The sequence below is a fragment of the Festucalex cinctus genome, chromosome 2 (assembly GCF_051991245.1).
Source record: "Festucalex cinctus isolate MCC-2025b chromosome 2, RoL_Fcin_1.0, whole genome shotgun sequence".
Classification (NCBI taxonomy): domain Eukaryota; kingdom Metazoa; phylum Chordata; class Actinopteri; order Syngnathiformes; family Syngnathidae; genus Festucalex; species Festucalex cinctus.
The window spans coordinates 10,842,044-10,862,720 of NC_135412.1; the positions used below are offsets into that span (position 1 = coordinate 10,842,044).

The 20,677-nt window shown below is 39.5% G+C and overlaps 1 protein-coding gene across 1 annotated transcript in view; it reads right to left on the reverse strand.

Moving 5' to 3' along the window:
- Positions 1-20,677, reverse strand: part of atp9a (ATPase phospholipid transporting 9A) — a 30,172-nt gene that overhangs the window by 7,941 nt on the left and 1,554 nt on the right. The window contains exons 2-23 of the mRNA XM_077512808.1: positions 19,585-19,729; positions 18,286-18,399; positions 18,051-18,159; positions 16,483-16,541; positions 15,058-15,109; positions 13,750-13,844; positions 13,405-13,485; positions 12,285-12,360; positions 12,078-12,154; positions 11,709-11,869; positions 11,440-11,582; positions 11,127-11,239; positions 9,190-9,399; positions 7,689-7,850; positions 7,262-7,354; positions 6,912-6,995; positions 5,652-5,822; positions 3,822-3,920; positions 2,094-2,183; positions 1,625-1,769; positions 978-1,042; positions 436-591 (exon numbers count right to left, since the gene is read on the reverse strand). Coding sequence (XP_077368934.1) covers positions 436-591; positions 978-1,042; positions 1,625-1,769; positions 2,094-2,183; positions 3,822-3,920; positions 5,652-5,822; positions 6,912-6,995; positions 7,262-7,354; positions 7,689-7,850; positions 9,190-9,399; positions 11,127-11,239; positions 11,440-11,582; positions 11,709-11,869; positions 12,078-12,154; positions 12,285-12,360; positions 13,405-13,485; positions 13,750-13,844; positions 15,058-15,109; positions 16,483-16,541; positions 18,051-18,159; positions 18,286-18,399; positions 19,585-19,729 — 2,500 coding nt within the window. The remainder of the gene's footprint in view (positions 1-435; positions 592-977; positions 1,043-1,624; positions 1,770-2,093; positions 2,184-3,821; positions 3,921-5,651; positions 5,823-6,911; positions 6,996-7,261; positions 7,355-7,688; positions 7,851-9,189; positions 9,400-11,126; positions 11,240-11,439; positions 11,583-11,708; positions 11,870-12,077; positions 12,155-12,284; positions 12,361-13,404; positions 13,486-13,749; positions 13,845-15,057; positions 15,110-16,482; positions 16,542-18,050; positions 18,160-18,285; positions 18,400-19,584; positions 19,730-20,677) is intronic.

Consider the following 20,677-nt stretch of genomic DNA (forward strand, 5'->3'; position numbering starts at 1 on the left):
GTTACAAAAAACGGCGATCAGGTGGCAGCAGAGTATAAGAGATCAGTCAGGGCTATGTTGCAACAAGCTCTTTTTGCCTGTGTTTTCACCAGGAAAGTGAATGATGAAGAAACGTAGCTATATTCTAATGCTAATTGCTGCAAAACGTAAACAGATACAAACATACTTTGTTTCCTGATGCAAGACGCGACTAAATCTTTCTTTTGGTAGGTTCCATGTTTTTAGAGCAATAGAACACAATATTCTGTGGGCCTTGCAAAATCAGTCCAAATCCAGTAGAACATCAGGGAGCGAAGGGGGTTGCTTCAGTGAAAATGGCCGGGAGTGAATGAGTCAACTAAAATAACCTTGGAGCAGCGGTTGCTCCAAAATGGATGAATGGAAGCATTCAAAAGGTCAAATTCGAACATGTGGACTATCATAGGGCGTTGATACCTGCATGGTGCTGATGCAAAGGCTCCTATGGATGACAAACTGGCTGAGGGCTGCAGACCTCTTGTAGCTGTTCCGTCCGTGAACCATCAGAAGACGACCCAAATGTTTGAACTGAGTCACAGAGAAGTCTGCGGCCAGCGAGGCCTGTTTGCCTTCCTGTCACACATAAGCAACAACAGGCAGGCCAGTGAGGATTCTGTCCACCTGAGGCACCGCCAAGTGGATCGTACTCGAAAACAATCACCTTTTTTGTGCACAAAAAACAGTAATTGAAAAACATCTGACTTGCTGCAGTTAAAAAACATGAAATCACATGAAAAGTCTAACCTCAGCAATGACACCTTCAAATTAAGTGGATAAAAATCACATGCGATTCATAAGACTGCCATTAAAAGAGATTTTTAACAGAAACTATTTTCTCCAATAACAGACAATGAAAATGGACTCATGCGTGTGCACAAGACTCCATATTACGTGAACGCGCAAGGGGTTTTGACAGGAAAGGCGAGCTGTGAGAGAGGTTTGATTGGTTTGAATCTCACTTTTCCTTCCACTCCCACGCCACAGTCGGCTTCCTGGATCATGCTGACATCGTTTCCTCCGTCTCCTAAGAGAAAACAAAAAGCCATAGAGGTGTCAGGATTCACATCGTCGGCGCTCCAGTACAGCGGCTGCTTCTCAAGACACGCCCTTAATTTGAGATCAGAACCCCAGTCATGGAGAGTACAATGTGATGAAGGCACCCGATTCTCACATGCTCACAAAACCTGCTACATATTAAAATTACTCTAAGCCTAATCCGTGTGCCAATGTTTTCAAAAAAGAAGAGGAAGATATGTATTTCTGAATTGTTTTATCATCACCAAATGAATACAAAACAACACTTTGCATCCAACCTTATGAGGTTTTACATCTGTTTATATTGACAGTATTTTGTCTTTTTAATACAAGAATAACAAAAATACAGAGACAGTTGTATGAAGGATTGTGAGGAAAAGAAATGGATCTAAGTTCATATTGGAATAACGTTGCAACATATCAAAATGTGGAAAAAGTCTAGCTCTGTAAATACTTTCCAGATGCTCAGTATGAAATATCAAATTTGGTATTGTGATTGTCAGTTAAAAGCTTTGCCAGAGCCCACGTGCGATCAATCACATCAGCTTGTCTAGTTCTGTTCGCTACATACCTACAGCACAGGTGAGCTTGCCCGTCCGCTCCTGCAGCAGCCGGATAATCTGGGCCTTCTGGGTGGGGGCGCAGCGGCAGCATACCACAGCGGGACACTGACACGCCAGCTCCATGAACTCGTATTCGTAGTATTTGAGACAAACCTGCAGTGGAGAGGAGAGACGCAAAGTGTTGAATAGGTTTGTCAGATATGTTACCTTGATACCATCACAATGAGGATTGCTTTTTTTTTTTTTTTTTTTTTTTTAAATCAACAGCATAGTGGAGCTGCCGCTATAAATCAACTATGACATCTACTACGACTACTTGTGTTGTTCTAACATACATGCATAAGAGAGGAATGAAATTGGCCAAGGTTTGTCTACCTCTGCTACCCTATGATCAAACCTGTCAACCAGGAAAAAAATTTTCATTGCCAGATAGCACTAATGCATGCCCTAACATCTGCTGTCAAGAAATTAGATTACCTCGAGCGAGTCCCCTGATATCACCAGGGCACAGTCGTGTTTCCTCCTGAAGGCATTCAGTTCCAAATGGGCCTCTCCTCGTGTGGTTACCTGTAAGTCATGGCAACCAGATTAACACCTATACTTGAGTGCATACATACACAAAAATTGGCGGTCCTTGCTGTTTGTTAGTCTGGGAAATTTCCAATTGTGTAATTTTTGGTGTTTATTATTATTATTATTATTATTATTATTATTCATTAATTGTACCTTTGTGGTAAAATTAAAATTGACAAAGAATGGTTTGTGTAACATGTATAATATTCTACAGTATTGGCTTTTGCTACTTGAACCTTCTCTTGATTTGCTTTCGGATGAAAGTCATTCAATGTGTGGTTTAAGCTTGTACCAGGTCGAGTAATGATCGGACCAATGCTTCATCACCAACATCGAGTCAGTACAAACCATTACAATAGTTGCTCTTCTTAAAAACTTATTCCCTACGTTTTAAGAATTTTGGAAGAGCGTGAAGAGTTTGCACTGACCAAAAAACTAAAACACAACTCCTCGACTTATATAAAATATATTGGCTTTCAAATTGAATAAAATGTTTTAAAAAGTTAAAAAAGTAAAGTTATATTTAAATCATTTAACAAAATAATATTGTTGCTAATATATAATAATAATAAAAAATAAAAAATAGCCATCCATCGATTTTCCATGCTTGTGTCTAATAGGGTCAACTGCTTACTTAACCCCATCCTAGTTGACTGTAGCTAGAAGGTGCACAGCACATATAGAGAAATCAATCATTCACACTTACACCTGTGGGCGATCAATTCAATTATCTTAAAATGCATCTATTTGTATTGCGGGGAAGAACATGCAAACTCCACATATGCAACAGAGGCAGAAGTGCCAACCACAAATTCCGCCATACTGTCAAATTTTAACACATAATAGATTTGAAAACGATAAAATAAGCATCCTGATATTCTGGCTTTGCAGAAAAAACAAACAAACATAAAAAGAAGTTATGTTGCATAAGCGCTGTAAACAAACACATTCTCTGGACTTCATTCCACCTTAAAATTTACAGCTTGTAAACCTGGACGTTGGCCAGTTTGACTGAGGAAACTGTGTCAGCTTCCAATTGAGACAGAAAAAGAGCAAAGATTCATCCCTGACAGCGCGTGGAGTGAATCTGTCATGAAACGTTACGCTCAGGCCAGAACATCCGCCAGCCGCTGACTCCTCAGACGTCAGCGCGCATCAGGACTTTGGTGGCGACCAGGAAACTAATCCAGATGTGCGTGTCACAGGCCCAGTCAGCACTCCCACAGTGTCCACTGGGAGTCAGGTTTTCAAGGCGTGCCAACCATTGTTATTCTCTTCCAGTAAGCACGGTTGTACGCAAACGGTAACCTTAAGTGGCCGGCCCGCTGCCTGAGGTGGCTCGGCGCCAGGCATAGCGCTGCAAAGGGACCATCAAAGCCCAAAAGCTGAAAAACAAATTAGGAAACGAGGCCTCAGCATGTTCCCGGCGGGAGCGCTTTGCTCGTTTTCTCCTTCAATTTGCTCTCCCTGACAGTGGCTTGGATGCGGTCGGCAGTGGGGAGTGATTGATGCTTTGTGGATGCTGGCTGGGCCCGCGCAAGCAGCAGAGCGCTCGCTAACCGGGCTTTGGAGGGGGCCATGGGTTGACGTCTGACCTAGGATGACCCGAGCTAGCAGAATCTGCACACTTACTGGTCTGAAGATGTGGATGTCGTGGTTGCGGGTGATCAGATGGGCATTCTTGGCGGTACACGTGGCCGTTTCCAGCTTGTCTCCTGTCAGCATCCAAACCTTTGCAGGGGGCAAATAATCATTATGTCATTTATTGACATACAAACCAAGACCGTGCTACAAATCGGTAGCAAGGGTCAAATAACTTCAAAGAAGCAAGCACTCTCAAGACCAAATTTAAAGGCAGTACAATTGCAACATAAAATATTGGTAATTTCTACAATACAGTACACACTGCCTGAAGGCATCTGTAAAGTTGACGTATGATATGGAGTTTAAAGAGAACTTACTGCGGTATGCAGTATGGATCATTCGGGACCCAAAAAAACAAAATCGAAACATTTTAAAGCTGACTGGGAAAAAAAAACAAAGCAAAAAGTTATCATGCCCTTGCTGGCACAGGAGAAGGAAGATTAGTGAGGAGTTGGATAATCTACTAGTTGAGCATGGTCTCTTTACCGATTTGACAGCTAACTGCGGTTTTAAAAAGTAAAGGTTTAAATAACTGCTACCAGTGTCTGTCACTGGTAATGAGCAATTCTTTTGTGTGAGGGGAATTCCAAGCAGGACACAATATGATTGGCTGCTTGCAGAGTTCAGTAAACAGCCATCTCTTTGAAGGTAGATGCCTCCAATCAACTTTTTTTTTTTTTTTTTTTTTAATTATCTTTTCTTTCTCCTCTTCTTTCTCCTCTCTCCTTTTTGCTCCAATGATTAATGTACATTGTCATAAAAAGAAAAGAAAAATATACAAAAACAACAACAACAACAACAACAACAACAACAACAAAGAACAAGGCCAGCAGGTACTATTTAGCCCCAAGGACAACATGAGTAGCCCACATGGTCTGGTCTAAAAAATACAACACCCTCTTTGAGCACCGAGTTCAAATCTTAGTGAGGGGTGGAGCAAGAGTATGATTTCCTGTTACTCTTTAAACATAACATGGTACACGTTTTTCTCCTCTACCAAATATTTCCTGTTTTTTTTTTAAATAAGTTAGGGTTAAATGGGGAAAAAATGTTTGCATTTACCTAAATATTCCCAAAATTTTAATTTTTGAGCTGTAAATTTTAATACCATGATACCGCAATATTTTTGCTCATCGAATCTAATATCGGTCCATGCTAGTAGCAGTATACAGATTAAATATTAACATATTTTGCATTTCAATTGAAATATTAAAAGTTACATTAATTATAATTGTATGATTTTTTTCTTTTCCTTTACTTTTAAAGCAACACAAGACGTATTACTCATTTGCCAGTATTTGATTAGTCATTGTGTATAAAGAAAAAAAGTGCAAATATATCTGGCATCTTATTCCCTGATTTTTTTTTTTTTTTTTAAACCGATTAAGTTTCAAAATAAGAAAATACACCATTATCCTGGTCACATAATCGTGATGACGTATCTCGTGCATAAACGACAGCAGCCTTCGTTCATTTGAATGGGAGTTTGCTGACGTATTGGGCAAGAAGATGTCCGTCTTCTACCCCAAATACTGCGCCAATTCTGATCAGTGTAATCATCAGCGTGTCAGGTTTCATGTCATTCCGTGTGGGTTGGCCTCTCACTCAACATTAATTGACAATTTTTTTTTATGGGAAGAGTTTAAATGAACCGTTTCACAAAATAGGGTTAGTTTTTCAAAGTGTTGAGTTCTTTTAAAATTTTCACAAGTCAAGGCCTCACACCTATGGAACAACAGTTGAGTACATAAAGGCCTCCGGCCACTCTTTTATGTTATGTTGGTGATGTTTTGTAGTTAATGTGAAAAGGGCGTCCACCTTGATGCCTGCATTGCGAAGGATCTCCAACGTGGGCCTGACGTCGGCCTGCAGCTGGTCCTCCACGCCAGTCAAACACAGGAGTTCCATCTCCATTTCCAGACTTTCAATCACAGTGGCAACCTTAAGGGAGCGGTCGTGCACGCTGAGCTTGGCCTGGACGTATCGTGCCTGGAGGGAGTGAAGGGGACAGACAGAGGCAGATGGAGTGATTTTGTTTTTTTGGGAGGGTGAGATGAGATGCATAAAAAACACATGAAGGCAGTAGGCTGAACTGAGAAAACATTCAACATATTTCAGCTATAATTAAATAAACTACAAGCCTGTTCTTTCAAGTAGCCTCCAAAACTACTTCAATGAGTGTGTTGTGTGTCGGCTTTTTGCCGCTCCGGCTCCGGGGTCACTCGCCAATGAGATAACGCAAAAACAATCCGCCGGTGACTCATACAGGAAACACAAAGTGTGTGTGTGTGCGCGTGTGTTTGTGACTCACTGCTGCCCACCAGCCTCAAACACACAATTATACAGTTCAGTATGTGAAGCCTGCGGGGGAGCGACCCCGCCCTTCTCAAACAATGAGCGGGGTGTGGGGTCACTAGAGGGTTCAAAGGTTAATCTAATCACCCAACAACAATCGTATTTATTAGGACTGAACATCCCAAGACAAAAATGTGACACTTGTATTTTGAGCTGCAGTTCCCATGGCAACCATTGCAAAAGAAAACTACAGTATTCATCTTTGTTGTGTTGTACCATAAACGTTTGAAATGCAGTTTCTGGAGTGTACATATACAAAAGCACATTTTGTACATGATTAGCCGCGTACACTCAATCGCCTGTTTGCCGCTTCACTTTGGCGTCTGTGTTGTTACAACATTACAGCTGCAACCAGTTGCTTGATAATAACACTATAGCCTCACTGTACTTTATGGATCAGAATCATTTACTTTAGGTTGCTCCAATGGGACAAATTGACATATTATGCCAATGGTCATGGAAAGAGAACCTTTCAAAAAGTCTGTTATGAAGGACCTAAAATGGATTCGGGTTACAAATGGGAGATAAGCAGCCCCGCCCCGCCCACACAGAAACAACAATATTTGAAAAAATACCCACCCGTTTTAAAATGTTTGTGTTTTCAGGCAAAGTACAAATGTAGCAGAAGTAGCAGAAGAATGTAACCGAAGCTAGCTTTGGACCATAAACACAAGACCAAACAGTTAACTGCAGGGAGTCCGTGTTTCACACTCACAAATGTACCTCAAAATCCTGATACTGTTCCTCAGTCAGGGACTTTTTGGAAACAACCAGGACACGAAGACCTTCTCTCGCCATGTTCCCACACTGAAAAACATTCAGCAGATTTCAGAGTCAGACACTATTTTCCAACATCAATTCTACTACAAACACACATCATATAAAAAAAGTAGAACATGCCAGCCAATGCAAGATCCTACCAACAGGAACTAAGACCAACGGGGGCTGATGTAAGATGGTAAAATAAAATCATATCCATATTTAAAGAAATGGTAGTACAGTAGGAACAAATCTGTAAACTGGCTATTTGTTGAGGAATAAAAGAATGGCAAAAGAAACAAAAAAGTGATTACCTCTTCTTCCAGCCAATCATTATACTGGACGATACCGGCCATCACCACATCGGCACCCTTCATGTAGAACGTGATCTCTCCAGTTGATTCATCCTGAAATTAAATCAATATGTTTAATTTAACAGGAGTACCCACTAAAAATATGTTTTGTAGTCAAGTAAACTTTTATCATGGGCAGACAAATGCATGTGCATCCTGTGTCAAAAACAATATTAGTCATCTGACCTATATGCAAATTATAAGTTCCCAAACTGTGCCTTTGTCACCATGTACGGACTTATATTAAACTGACGTTTTCCTCTAAAGCCAACCCCAATGTATCCCCTAGCAACTAAAACAGCCCAAACTGACACTAAAACTTTCATCTGTTTCTGAACTTGCATTCAGGAAACATTCATGGAAGAACAACAACTATATTGGCACTCACCCGCACGATGATGCCCATCCTCTTGCTCTCATAGGTGAAGGGGAAAATTTGCAGGATGCTGAAGTTCATTATTTGGCCAGTAGGGGTCCTGAGTTGCATGGAGGATTGGTCTCTCCCCACCAGTGTCAGGCCGACGCTCTCAGTCCACTGCACCAGCGACACCTGCAGGCAGCGAGTGGGAGAGACACTGAAAGCGGTTGGACTGACAGAAGACTATTGATCTGAATGCCATTGTGTCACATCAATGCTCCATTACTTGAATTTCAAAGGGAATGGGAGCCGTAGCCTGAATAGGCTCCCTGAGATTTCAGTCACATTCAACATTAATCAATGTCTGAAGCATTAAGAGCACTCAACAGCATCGATTGATAAACTTCAGAGGAAAATGGAATTGTGAACCGGTAGACATTTTAAAAATCCCAACAACTTTTGTAGGACCCAAAAGTAGTAAACCTGATCAGCGCAGGCGTATAATGCATTGTAATGAATTTAAAAAGAAATCCTTCAGGATGAATAGGATTCTTGCACAGAGAAACAATACATGATAGACACACGATCAAGTTAATGTTCTCATTATCATATTTTTTTATTATTAGTATTATTGTTATTAGTTGGAATTCCTGTGCTCATGAAAGAAATAAATCTTCAATTCTTGGATCATGAGGTGACCTTAATAGTGAAACCACATGGCCGGAATGTGACATCATCGACCTTTATCTAGCGGTTGAGCGGGACCAAACCGTGCGAGTTAAAATGTACATTCAACAGTCAATGACGTGAATCGGCACTATATTAAGACTTCCTTCTGGAAGGAGAGAAAGCGAAGGCAGTCCAGCTTGTCGAGTTCTGGAATGTGCACCGTGCAACAAAGTCCTCATTAGCGTCACATACAAAGAGACAAGAGCAGTCATTTCCTGCAAACAACAAATGTAGGTGGCTTTTTCAATGACAAAAGCACTGACCCGTGAAACATGCTCAGAGGAAACCCAAAAGGGGATAAGTGCAAGAGGCTGGGGAGCACATAAAGGAAATCCGTATTTACGCTGCAGGATGTGGATCACGTTGAATTCAGCAGACCTCTTCCTGGTGTTCAAAGAATGCGCACCATCGAGGACGTAAATGTGAGATGACTTTTGGCTTGTGACACTTCAAGGAGGAAAGCAGCCGAGTGAAAGACCCGCAGTGACAAGCACAGAACGGTCCATGTTGGGATCATCTGATGGTGTTATCAAATTAATGAGGGGAAACATGCAAGCAAATCAGTCATCATGGCTGGATGTGTGACAATGTCCAACTTGTGTGCCCCCCCCAAGGTACACAATGAAGTGCAAACACAAAGTGGAACCTCAACTCTGGGAAGTCGTGAAATTTGGAGTGAATGACATGACCTGACATCTAGACTGATAAGACCCTGTGTAGATCAAAGGGTAGACATCTTCACAGGATATAAAGGAAATCCACCGAGAACAGATGGAATAGTTCTATGATGGTGTGTCAGTACCTCATCGGGACTGGCGGCCTGGTACACCCTGCAGGTGTCTTCGTAGTGCTGCTCAGCCTCGGCCTGGTCCGTCACACCGTTGGACTCGTACGTCGGCGTCACGTTGTGCACTAATGCGATGGCTTTCACCGCCTCATGAACTCTACTGCTGATGGTCTTACGAACCTTCGTGGCCGCTGGGGTCCTGGAGGCCGGGAGGTCATGAGTGGGCTGGGGAGGACACACAGGCCACAGATGAGGACAGATGGGGAATGAAGGCGATTTCCATGTATAGTATTACCTAGTGTTAATTTCGTCGTCAAAAACTAAACAACAATCATTTCGTCAACACATTTCTCACCGGACTAAATCTAGACTAGACTAAAACCCTCATTTATAAACAATAACTTGGACTAAATCAGTCTGCATTTTCGTCAACTAATGAAGACGAGACGAAAATGTACTTCACTTCATAAAAACTGGACTAAAATTTATGGACATTTTAGTTCAGGAACAAAAACAAGACGAAAAATATGATTTCATAAAATCTTGTCTCTGCTAATCTGTCATGTGACACCATCATGTGACGCACACTTTTCAAATCTGCAGCTAGTGAGTGTAACATGCAAAAACACATGGGACAGCAGGAGGTGGGTTCACGATGAACGGTTTAAAAAAAAAAGAAATTGTATTTATAATACAACATTAATATAATGGCTATAATTTTCCAACAATAATGTTAATCCGACCACTAGCATGGCGCCATAGTAGCCACTTGTTGATATACTGTACTCTAATTGTGCGGCAAGTTGTTTTTCATCAAAAAGATGAGGGAAAATTTGATGTGAAATAGTTTTAGATCCGAAATGTTCAATATCATATGCTGACAAAAATAAATAAATAAATAAATACTGGGTTTAAATGATTGTCCTGACTAAAACGAGACCGTTTTTTGTTGACTAAATTGAGATGAATAAAATGATCTTTTCTTGGACTAAAATAAAGACTAAAATGCTCGATTTATAGTCGACTAAAAATGGACTAAATAAAAAACGGGATGAGGTTGAATAACTATGATAAAAACTAACAAGCGTGATTGAAATTGGACTAAAACAGACTAAATTTCAAAATGGCGGATACAATTAACACCAGTATCACCCAAGAGATGGACATGATTTTTTTTTTTTTTGACTGATTGTGAAAAGGAAATTTAGTGGCTCTAAAGTTCATATCAATGATGTTACAGTATGTTGAATCTGTGATTTGAAGGCATAATAGATGATGTCACAATGTAACAGCAAACATCCAGGTGACTAAACTGAACTGTAGAAATTGCAAGAAAAAAAATTTGTTCAATAAATTCACACAATTGTGGTTTATTGGAAGCATTTGATTATATCTGGCTGATTGTTTCACACGATGTAAACAACTCCTAATGTTACAGATGGCTTTTACATTGCACTGAATATGCAGATGTTTATCTCCGAGCTTCAAACGCAAATCTGTAGCCTATTTAAGCAAATCAATCAACCATTTGACTCATTCTATCACTTAGGTCACGAGACATCTCAAAAACGCAACCTATAATCATTGGAGTCAGAGCGTTACACAAGAATAACCAGATGTTTTCAACTAAAAATGAATAATATTGCACTGAAGCCTTTCTAATAATAGCCGTCTGCATGTTGCAGAGGTTAATGGCAAAGTCATTAAACATGTTGGGGCAGCGCCTGGCGTTTGGGTTAATCCTGTTTCCTGCTTCACTAACCTATGGTGTCAAGGGGGACAAAGCCTATGATCAGAGGTCAGGAAGAATTGAGGGAAGCAATCACAAATTGATGTTTTTTGTTGTTGTTGTTTTTAAACATTCAGGCTGCTTTTTCTTTCTCAGCTTTTCAGCAGTCAGTTTGTTCAGGAAATTTGAGTGATAAGATTCTACCCCTTGTTTATGTTTGTACCTGTGTGTAGGCACTGAACACATGGCTTTGCACTTCATCCATAGAGTCCATCCCGTACGCCACAGTCCCAAGGTGGAGGCGCCGGAACACCATCTCATTTTGGGTGAGAGTTCCTGCCATTTAAATAGTGATACAGCTTACTTACTTATAGTACAATTCTGCTAAATGTGTCACATTTGAATAACTGAATAAAGCATGAAATAAATAAAAAAATAAATAAAATCAGTATTTTTTATTTTTTTTTGCTTTGCTATTTGTATCTGTTGTTGATCTGATTTGAATGTTTGTGTTGTTGTAGCTTATCCAGTCAAACCTGTTTTGTCAGTCAGCAGGTAGGAGATGCGGCCCAGCTGCTCGGGTATGGTGCTGGCTCTCACCACCGTGCCAGGTATCTTGGAGTCCTTCTTGATCATCCAACTGAAAACCATCTTTCCCATATCCAGATTGACGCGTAGGCTAGATCAAATGAATGAAAACAAGAGACTCAGAGAGTACACACAATCTTAAAGACGAAAAGCAAAAAAATCTAAATTAACAAAGCCATGAGGCTGGCATGACCGCAGGGAGCATTTTATGTCCCACCTGATAGGCACAATGTTGGAGAAGAGCAGTAGGAAGCGCAGGATCTGCAGGTACCAGCGTCCTGCAAAGTGCTGCAGGGCCACCATGACCAGAGACACGACCACCAACGCCCCAAACAGGATCTTGGTCAAGCAGTTCACCTCCAAGTCAAACAAGCCCACCTGACATAAACACAACAAATTGATGTCTGTATTCAAATTGGCAAACATGATTGGACTGTATATGGTCATTTGATATTTTCAAGTATTCCAATTTGCATAATGTTAACCTGGTATTGTTAAACATATACAACAAGAACTTTGTCAGAACGATGCTTGCCCATAAAGTCCTGAAAACACTAATATGCATGCCTGGTTTCAGCCTCCGTACCTTGTGCCTTGGGTTGGATGTGTTCATGACGCTGCGCAGCTCCTTGCCAGTATAAATCACCAGCCCCACTACCGTGCCTATTACAAGGGAAACACATTTAAACACTATCTCGACACACCATGTAAAACAACGCATGCCAACAACCAATAAAGATCAGCATTCCATACACAACTGTTCAGTACATTGACCAGCATGTTATGTAATCACCTGAGGCGACCACCGTGCTGGCCCACAGTGTATTCTCAATGCTAAGACTTTCGTTGATGGGAGGGTCACCATCCTCCTGTGAAAGACAACAGAGAAGTAGCCAACCATTTGCATACATTTCCTTTATTTAATACAATTTTTCCATTGGATGTATGCAATCACTCACTCACTACAGTGTGTGTAAAGTAGTTAAAATTATACAAAGATCAACCCTTTTTATATCAATATTATTATCGAGCTCAAGTTATTTGATAAAACAAGTCATTTGATGATGAGTATTCTTGTTCCTGAAATTGCTGACCACATTGAAATTGGGTCGCTGCCCCTTGAAAATACCCTCTGCTATTTTACTACCAGAATTACATCTTTCTTCAATGGAGGCCGATAGAGGCTGGTTGCTAAGTAAATGTTTACACTTAATTTTCATAATTTCCCTCATATTATGTGTGTATTTAGATGTCAAGCTTGACACTTGAATTCATTAAAAAAACTTTTATAAAATTCAGAATATATTCGCACTGCAGTCAGCCTGCTAGCTAAGTCATTATTATCCATGTGCTCTTAAATTGTTACCTTTTGCCAACCGGCCTACAGACAAATAAACTCTTCAGAAAAAAAACAAAAGCAAAACAGTACAGTACTACCTTATTGTGATTGTTAGCCATGTTTATGTTTACATCTGAGTGGAACACATTCGGTCCAGGATGCATCATACTAAACTTCAGAAGCAAAACAACCTACATTAATTTCAGTTAGTTTATCAAATCAAATCAAGCTTTATTTATATGGCACCTTTCATACATTCAAATGCAACTCAAAGAGGTGAACAATTAAAACATCCATAATACAATAAAAAGAAAAGGCCATCCCTCCCTCCCATATCCCCACGATCGTACCCACAGACACACACGCAAACCACAGCACGGCAGGGCACAGAAGAACCCTGTGAGGAAAGGCACCCAGGAGGAGTTCATCCACACTCAGAGGGATGACAGCCGACCACCACAGGGAGGAATTTATCTTAAGGGTTATTTCTTAAACAGAATATTTCCATGAGGCAAGAAGTCATGAGTTAACACAAATCCAATACAAAAATGAGACCTTATTGTTACACACTCACCCTGGTGAAAGTTCCAATAAAGTTATGAATGTCGATGTTTGGCTCTTCTGCGTATACGTAGGATCGAATCTGTAGAAGGTCCTAAGAAACATCAACAACATTACTTAGGATTTGTTCTTGAGTTAGAAGAATGAATTTCAATCAAGACTCATTTCAACACTATAGTTCACTGTGAGTACATTTTTGTCCATCTCCCTTCAAGTTCATCCCAAAGTTGTTTGATGATCTTATTTTTCACACCAAACTCATCCAAACATGCCTTTCTGGACCTTGCTTTCTTCACTGATTGACTAACTGATTGAAGATGTGTAAATGTAGGCCTATTGTATGCCATTATGTACTCACTGCAGCAGTCGGCAGCCTCTGTGTGCATGCCACTGGGAGGCGCAGTTTCCAGTCCGTCTCCCCGTCCAGCTGGTCAGTGCGCAGGAAACAGGAGCCTGAGCAGAAGAAAAAAGCTTATGCCACACACTTGCACCACCAGGGGGTGACAACAGGTCAAGCCGCATGTGTCAATAAAGTGACATCTCTATTCATGATCTGTGAGCCGATGCATGCGACACTAGCAGATGTGCAAGGTTTATTCTATCAGCCATCGTTTGAATAACATTGGCAGTTTTGGTCATTTGATTTAGCCACATTAACCGGAAACCTGACCCTACTCCCACTAAATTCACATTTAGCCTACATGAGTCATGTGCCCCCCCAAAAAAAAGTCTCAGTCTGGGCTCAGGCTCTTCATAATTGACCTAATGGCCTCCACATGGAATGGAGATAACCATACACTATTTCCAGTAAAACAAAGCTGCTGCATTCGTTTTCCCTTAGGCATAAAGTAGTCACAACAACAACATACATGCTCAAACATAGTTAAAGACACTTATGTTGCACTCCATATGCAATAACAAAGCAATGCAGCTGTTGCATTAGTGAAACTTAATCCCCCATGTGATCAATCATGTGAGATGCCTTTGTATAGTGAAACTTCTAAAGTTTATGTTTACAGAAAGATAGAGGTTGCCTGAACAATGGTTTTCCCTAATTCGATTATATAACAAAATGTAGATGTATTTGCTTTTTCTTTGGCTTTCTTGTGACAACTATTCCAAAATGACTAACCTTAGTAATGGGTATTCAGAGAAGCACCAGCATCAGAAAAATTAATAGCGTGTTGGTATGTTTTCATTTTAACATTAACCAATACTAACATTGTTGGTGTAGTTACTGTGTATGATGCTGACTAGTTTGATCACGGAACAGATACTTAGCCTTTACATTATTGGAAAACAGCTAAATCTGAATAGTTACGGTCAACTGGAGAATGTATTGTGTTCAACCTTAGCAGTTCCATTGTTTGTGACTTATAACTTTTATTGTGTTGCATAATTTCATCTGCTAAACCAGCATGAGGAAGAGAGGTCAGTGTTTGGTCTACATTGCGTGTATGTATAACTGGAAGCAGCACGGCAGCAACCCCTCCCCTCCCCTCCAACCACAGCAACTTTGACTGATAGTATAGTACTGGACCCAATTACAATTCAGACATTATAAGACTTCCTGTCCAGGCTCAGGGCTAATCCCTGCACCTCAGCGCCTTTTTTAAACAAGTCATTTCCCCAGCCAGATCTGGATGAATGACCAGCAGATGTTTACCATTTCTCTCCGAGGTCCTTAAAAAGATCATGTCAGCAGGAACACGCTGGTTCTACAAAGACAGGCAGAAAGAAAAACATCACTTCAGCATCACTTCCTGCTCCTGCGCCCCACCCTCCTCCTGCTCTTAAAATGTTTGACTTATCTCGTTGCGTGCACATTAGTAACACTCATTGAAAAAATAAAATAAAATACACACACACATATATATATATATATATATATATATATACACACACACACACACACACACACACACATATATACATATATATATATATATATATATATATTTATATATACACACACACATATATACATACATACATACATACATATATATATATATATATATATATATATATATATACATACATACATATATATATATATATATATATATATAAATTTTAAATTTTTTTATCACAGGTAGTGTTAAGTTTGCTAACGAAAACTAAATAAAAATATTTTCGTCATCACACATTTTTCATCGGACGAAAATTTGACTTGATTAGACTACAACTCCATTAATAAACAATAATTAGGACTAAATCAGTATGCATTTTCGTCAACTAATAAAGACAAGATGAAAATTTAACCCAAATTTAGTTCACGAACCTAAGATGAGATGAAAAAGCTAGCGAGTACAATGTATCATTAATGCAACAGCTATAGGCTAACATTCAAACTAGACCGCTAACTAATGCTAGCTAACTTACTAGCTTGTCGCTGTTATTGTGTGTGAAGCTGTTTTAAATAAAAAGATGACAGAACATTTTATGTGATGCAGTTTTAGATTAGATGGAAATTTCAAAATTATATTCTGACAACAAAAACGTAAAAGGGTGAAAAATTATTGTCCTCACTAAAATAAGACTAAAATGTAGACAGTTGTAGATGAATGAAATTGTTTTCGTGGACTAAAATAATGACTAAAATGATCAACTTATAGTTCACTAAAAGTTAAAAATTAACAAGTGTTACTGAAAGTGGACGAAAACTAAGACTAAATTTCAAAATGGCTGATGAAATCAACACTAATCGCAGGTGACCCCACAACCCTAAAATCCCAACATAGTTCTTCTGGATCGCAGAAGGATACATTCAGCGACCTAATATTTCCAGACAGCTCACAATCAGTCAAACATGTTGATGAGATGTGGCGGTCGACATGTGTGACCTTTCCTTCGGCCGTGTTGCGACCAGTGTTTCAGAAAGACGCCTGCCATTGGAAACTGAAGACAGAAGTGTGCTTCTCATATTTCAACTGCGACAGGAACAGCCACACATCTCCACTGAAAATCTATTCCAATTTAAGATATACTAACCCTACCAAAAAAAATCTGGTTGAATGTAAATCAAGTGGCGAATTTGATTGTAGGCATTATGTGAGAATGTGACCATGTGCAAGTATTTTTAACAAACCTTTTCCACGATTATAAGATCTCCCACTTGAATGTTGCTGCTTTTGATCTTTGCTGTGCCTAATAGGGGGAAAAAAAATAGAGAACTCATTAAGCGGTAAAACGTATAAACCATATCTCGGAAATCAAATAGTAGTAGTGCCAGCTGCTTTCCCGCATGCTTCAACGGTCACCCCACTGAAGTTTGGGGGAAGTAATTTTCCATGCAGATCTGAAGGAATGCTGGGGGAGTTGAGCTTTTCTCTCTCATTCCATTTGGAATTAACAGGCAAATTTGTTTGGAGGAGATCACTGACCCCTGACCTCTGTCGTGACCTCTGGCCAATGCATATGCAAGACATTAAGGCACATATAATATCACTATGCGTCGGGGTTCATGGGAATTCACATTTCTTCTTTGTCTCATTGTGACACCAGAGTTATGCTAAGACGTGTGCACACAATTGCATTCAATCAGAAATTAAAATAATTTAAGATTATCATCATAAAGGTTTGATGGCGATGTGTTGCACACATTATGGTGACTGGAGCAAAACAAGTGTGCAAGGGGCGGGCAGTCATTGTGTTTATGGCTAAAACAAGCTGCCACATCAAAGTGGCCGAGTGATGGAAACCACAAGAGGTCTTCTGCTTTTTTACTGTTGCTCGCACTTTATACCGTGTATGCTCACTTTTATGTCTCTGCTTTGAATTACACACCCTCCGCCCCAATAAGTTTAAACGGGGCCACTTGAAAAGTAGGAAAGGCGGCTCAGGTGGCAGCATGGGTGCAGAAATAAGCATTCTTACAGTCCGATATATATTATAAGACAACTTTCCTGTCGACTCTCATGAGAGCAGACTTAAAAGTATGAGGTGCCGTCTGGGCCATATTTCAGGATTAGCTCTCACACATATAACTGAAAAGCTCTTTTAAAAACACCACTGAAATGTTTTTTGCTCATACACGCTAGTAAAATGTGTTCATACGTACTAGTGAAATATGCTCATAAACACCATTGAAACTCTCTCATACGCACAGGTAAAATAGTCTCACAGTCACCACTGAGATGCTCTCATACACACTAGTGAAATACAATCATATATACAAGTAAAATACTCTCATAAACGCAACTGAAATGCTCTTATAAACAGTACTGAAATGTTTTTTGCTCACACACACTAGTGAACATTTCAGTACTGTATATAAGAGCATTTCAGTTGTTATATTTTACTGAAATGTTTTTGTTCACACACACTAGTGAGCATTTCAGTTCTGTTTATAAGAGCATTTCAGTTGTTATATTTTACTGAAATGTTTTTTGTTTACACACACTAGTGAGCATTTCAGTTCTGTTTATAAGAGCATTTCAGTTGTGTTTATGAGAGTATTTCACTGATTTTTTTTTTGGTCACAAACACACTAGTGAACATTTCAGTACTGTTTATAAGAGCATTTCAGTTGTTCTGAGAGTATTTTACTGAAATGTTTTTTGCTCACACACACACTACTGACTATTTCCGTACTGTTTATAAGAGCATTTCAGTTGTGTTTATGAGAGTATTTTACTGAAATGTTTTTTTGCCCACCTCTTGTCGATAGCTTGCTGTAGATCTGCGAGTTCACTTCTTTGTCTCGGATGTAGCATCTTATTTCATCAACGGCCTCTCGAATGATGGTGATGGTCAAGACCAGACCCTGAAATGAAAATCACACTTCCAAGATGACTCATGGACATCAACTGTTGTTAAAAGAAAAGAAAGAATCATCACATTGACGGAAAAGTGACTAATTGACCAAAAGAGTTGACGAAAGGCTACAAACCAAAGGGACCCAGTAGGTGTACAGGTCACCCAAGCGTAGCTCATCCACAAACTGAGAGCAAGCCAGCAGCAAGAAGTACAAGTTGAAGAAGTACTTGAACTGATTGAAGAGCACCTGTAGGGAAACAATTACGGTACTCGATTATTAAAATAGTTGTTGATTAATTTTGACAGCTCTAAATGAGACAATAAAGTGGGGTTGCTTTCACACTTATTATTCAAACTGAAAATACATTAAATGATTTCAATACGCAAAACAGCTTACTGAAATGCATTGTGCTCAGAGGTTCAACTAACATTAATTGCAGAAATGACCAGAGTAGACTACTAAAATGTGTCTCCCTATCTAGGAACTAGAGCATCATCTTCCACCAGTATCACACTCACACAGGCATCCACTTTATTTCTATAGCGCATTTTATAAACAAACGCGAATGGCTGGCAACCAGTCCAGGGTGTACCCCGCCTACTGTCCAAAGCCAGCTGAGATAGGCTCCAGCACCCCCCGCGACCCTTGTGAAGAATAAGCGGTCAAGAAAATGGATGGATGGATTTTATAAACAAATGTTTCCAAAGTACTGCACATTGAGATCTGCACACTGACCATACACATAAAGTCTAGTAAAAACAATTAGAAAAAAAAAAAAAAGTCACTAAAAATACTAAAATAGAATAGGTCAAATAAATAAATACATAAATAAATAATTGAAAAAAACAAAAACATAAAAAGACCCCGAGGAACACACAATTCACAGTGAACTAAAAACAACAATTAACACTAAAGTTACAACCTCACTCAGTTCGATTGACACCAATGTGAGAGATTACTAGCATGACAAAGTTGAGATCTGAGTGCAGGCAAAGAGGCCAAATGCTAAAACACAGACAACAATAACAAACTAGAGGAAAGAAAAAAAAGAAAAAAAAGGCACCATTTTGCATTGCAAAAAAACAATTTGCTCTTGTCTCTTTCTTTGGCAAACAAAAACAATAGCAACTTTCACTATCTTACTGAAGTTCTTAAGACAACTGAGCATATCTAGAAAGCAAATGTTTATGCAAATCACACAAACGAATCACAAGAACAAACAGCACAGCAACCCCATCCTAGAGTCCCTACTTTCACTCCTACTCAGGCACATCGGTTTTTGACTATCACTATACTAAGGCACAAGGTACCCTCCTAAGCTGGTTTGTTGTTGTAATACAGTATGTGTCCGACTTCTGAATCATATGGATGGAAATATACAAGTGTTTTTTGGGAGGTGGAATCGTGTGGTGACCGTTGAGTGAAACTAACCCCAGGCAGGAAGGTGAAGAAGTTGTACTTCTGGTTGTTAATGACATTCCGGGGGTACCTCTGCTCCCGCTTTTCTGGATGGCCGAGCCACACAGTGCGGGGACGGAAGTCGCACATGCCGCAGCATTTGGACCATGGGCAGCACCTGAGACGAAGGAGCCAGTTAATAACTTTCCTGTCAATAATTCACACACAACATGTCAAATTTCAAACAGCTATAAATAAACTTGATTTTCATGCATTTGAGACACTGCAAAATGTATAATGTAGAATGATAACCACTACACTGAATTTAATATGCGTCTTTAAAGCAAATACACAAACTCAGACACATAAAATACTATAGAATAACTCAAATTTTAAATTAAAAAAATTTTTTTACTTGTATGGCTGTGTACATGGTTCAACTCAAGACTTGCTGCTAATTAATTCACCGTCACATCTTGAGTTAATGTGTTGCCACAAACAAAAACAACACAGAGGGTTCAACTGCATGTCCATAAAGTGAATAAAAAAAGTAATTTCATCAGGAAATGGGTGACCACTACTAAAGTTCAAGCCAACGTTCCACATGAATGAACTCAGTGACCTCAAGATTAATTAATAACTACATTGTGAGTTATAAACCTGGGGAAAAAAATACAGTGTAACCAAATTTAGAATTTGAACAAAATATCTAGGAAATATAGGCTATTAAACAGCACAAAAACCTGTAGGTCGTGTGAGCCATCACGTACATAGCTCAGGTCACCGAGCACCATAGAATTAACTGAGTGTTGATTGATTTGATTTATTTGTTCATTTTTCCTTTCGGACAGCATTGATGACAATCAAACATTACATCATACAGTTTAGACATATAATAACCGAAAAGAAAAAGGCCTGGCAGGAAGAAGCATAAAGCTTATAAATTCCCGCCCCCATACAAAACTAGGACGCAAAAGATCAAGCAATAAAAATAAAAATCAACAGAGATGATAAAATTTCCCTCAGTTCATCAAGTCCATGAAGTTCGATTTCCAGTTGATTTCATTCGGAGACTTTTGATTCAAGCAGGTGGATTATTAAAAGTTCACTCAGTTCATCAAGTCCA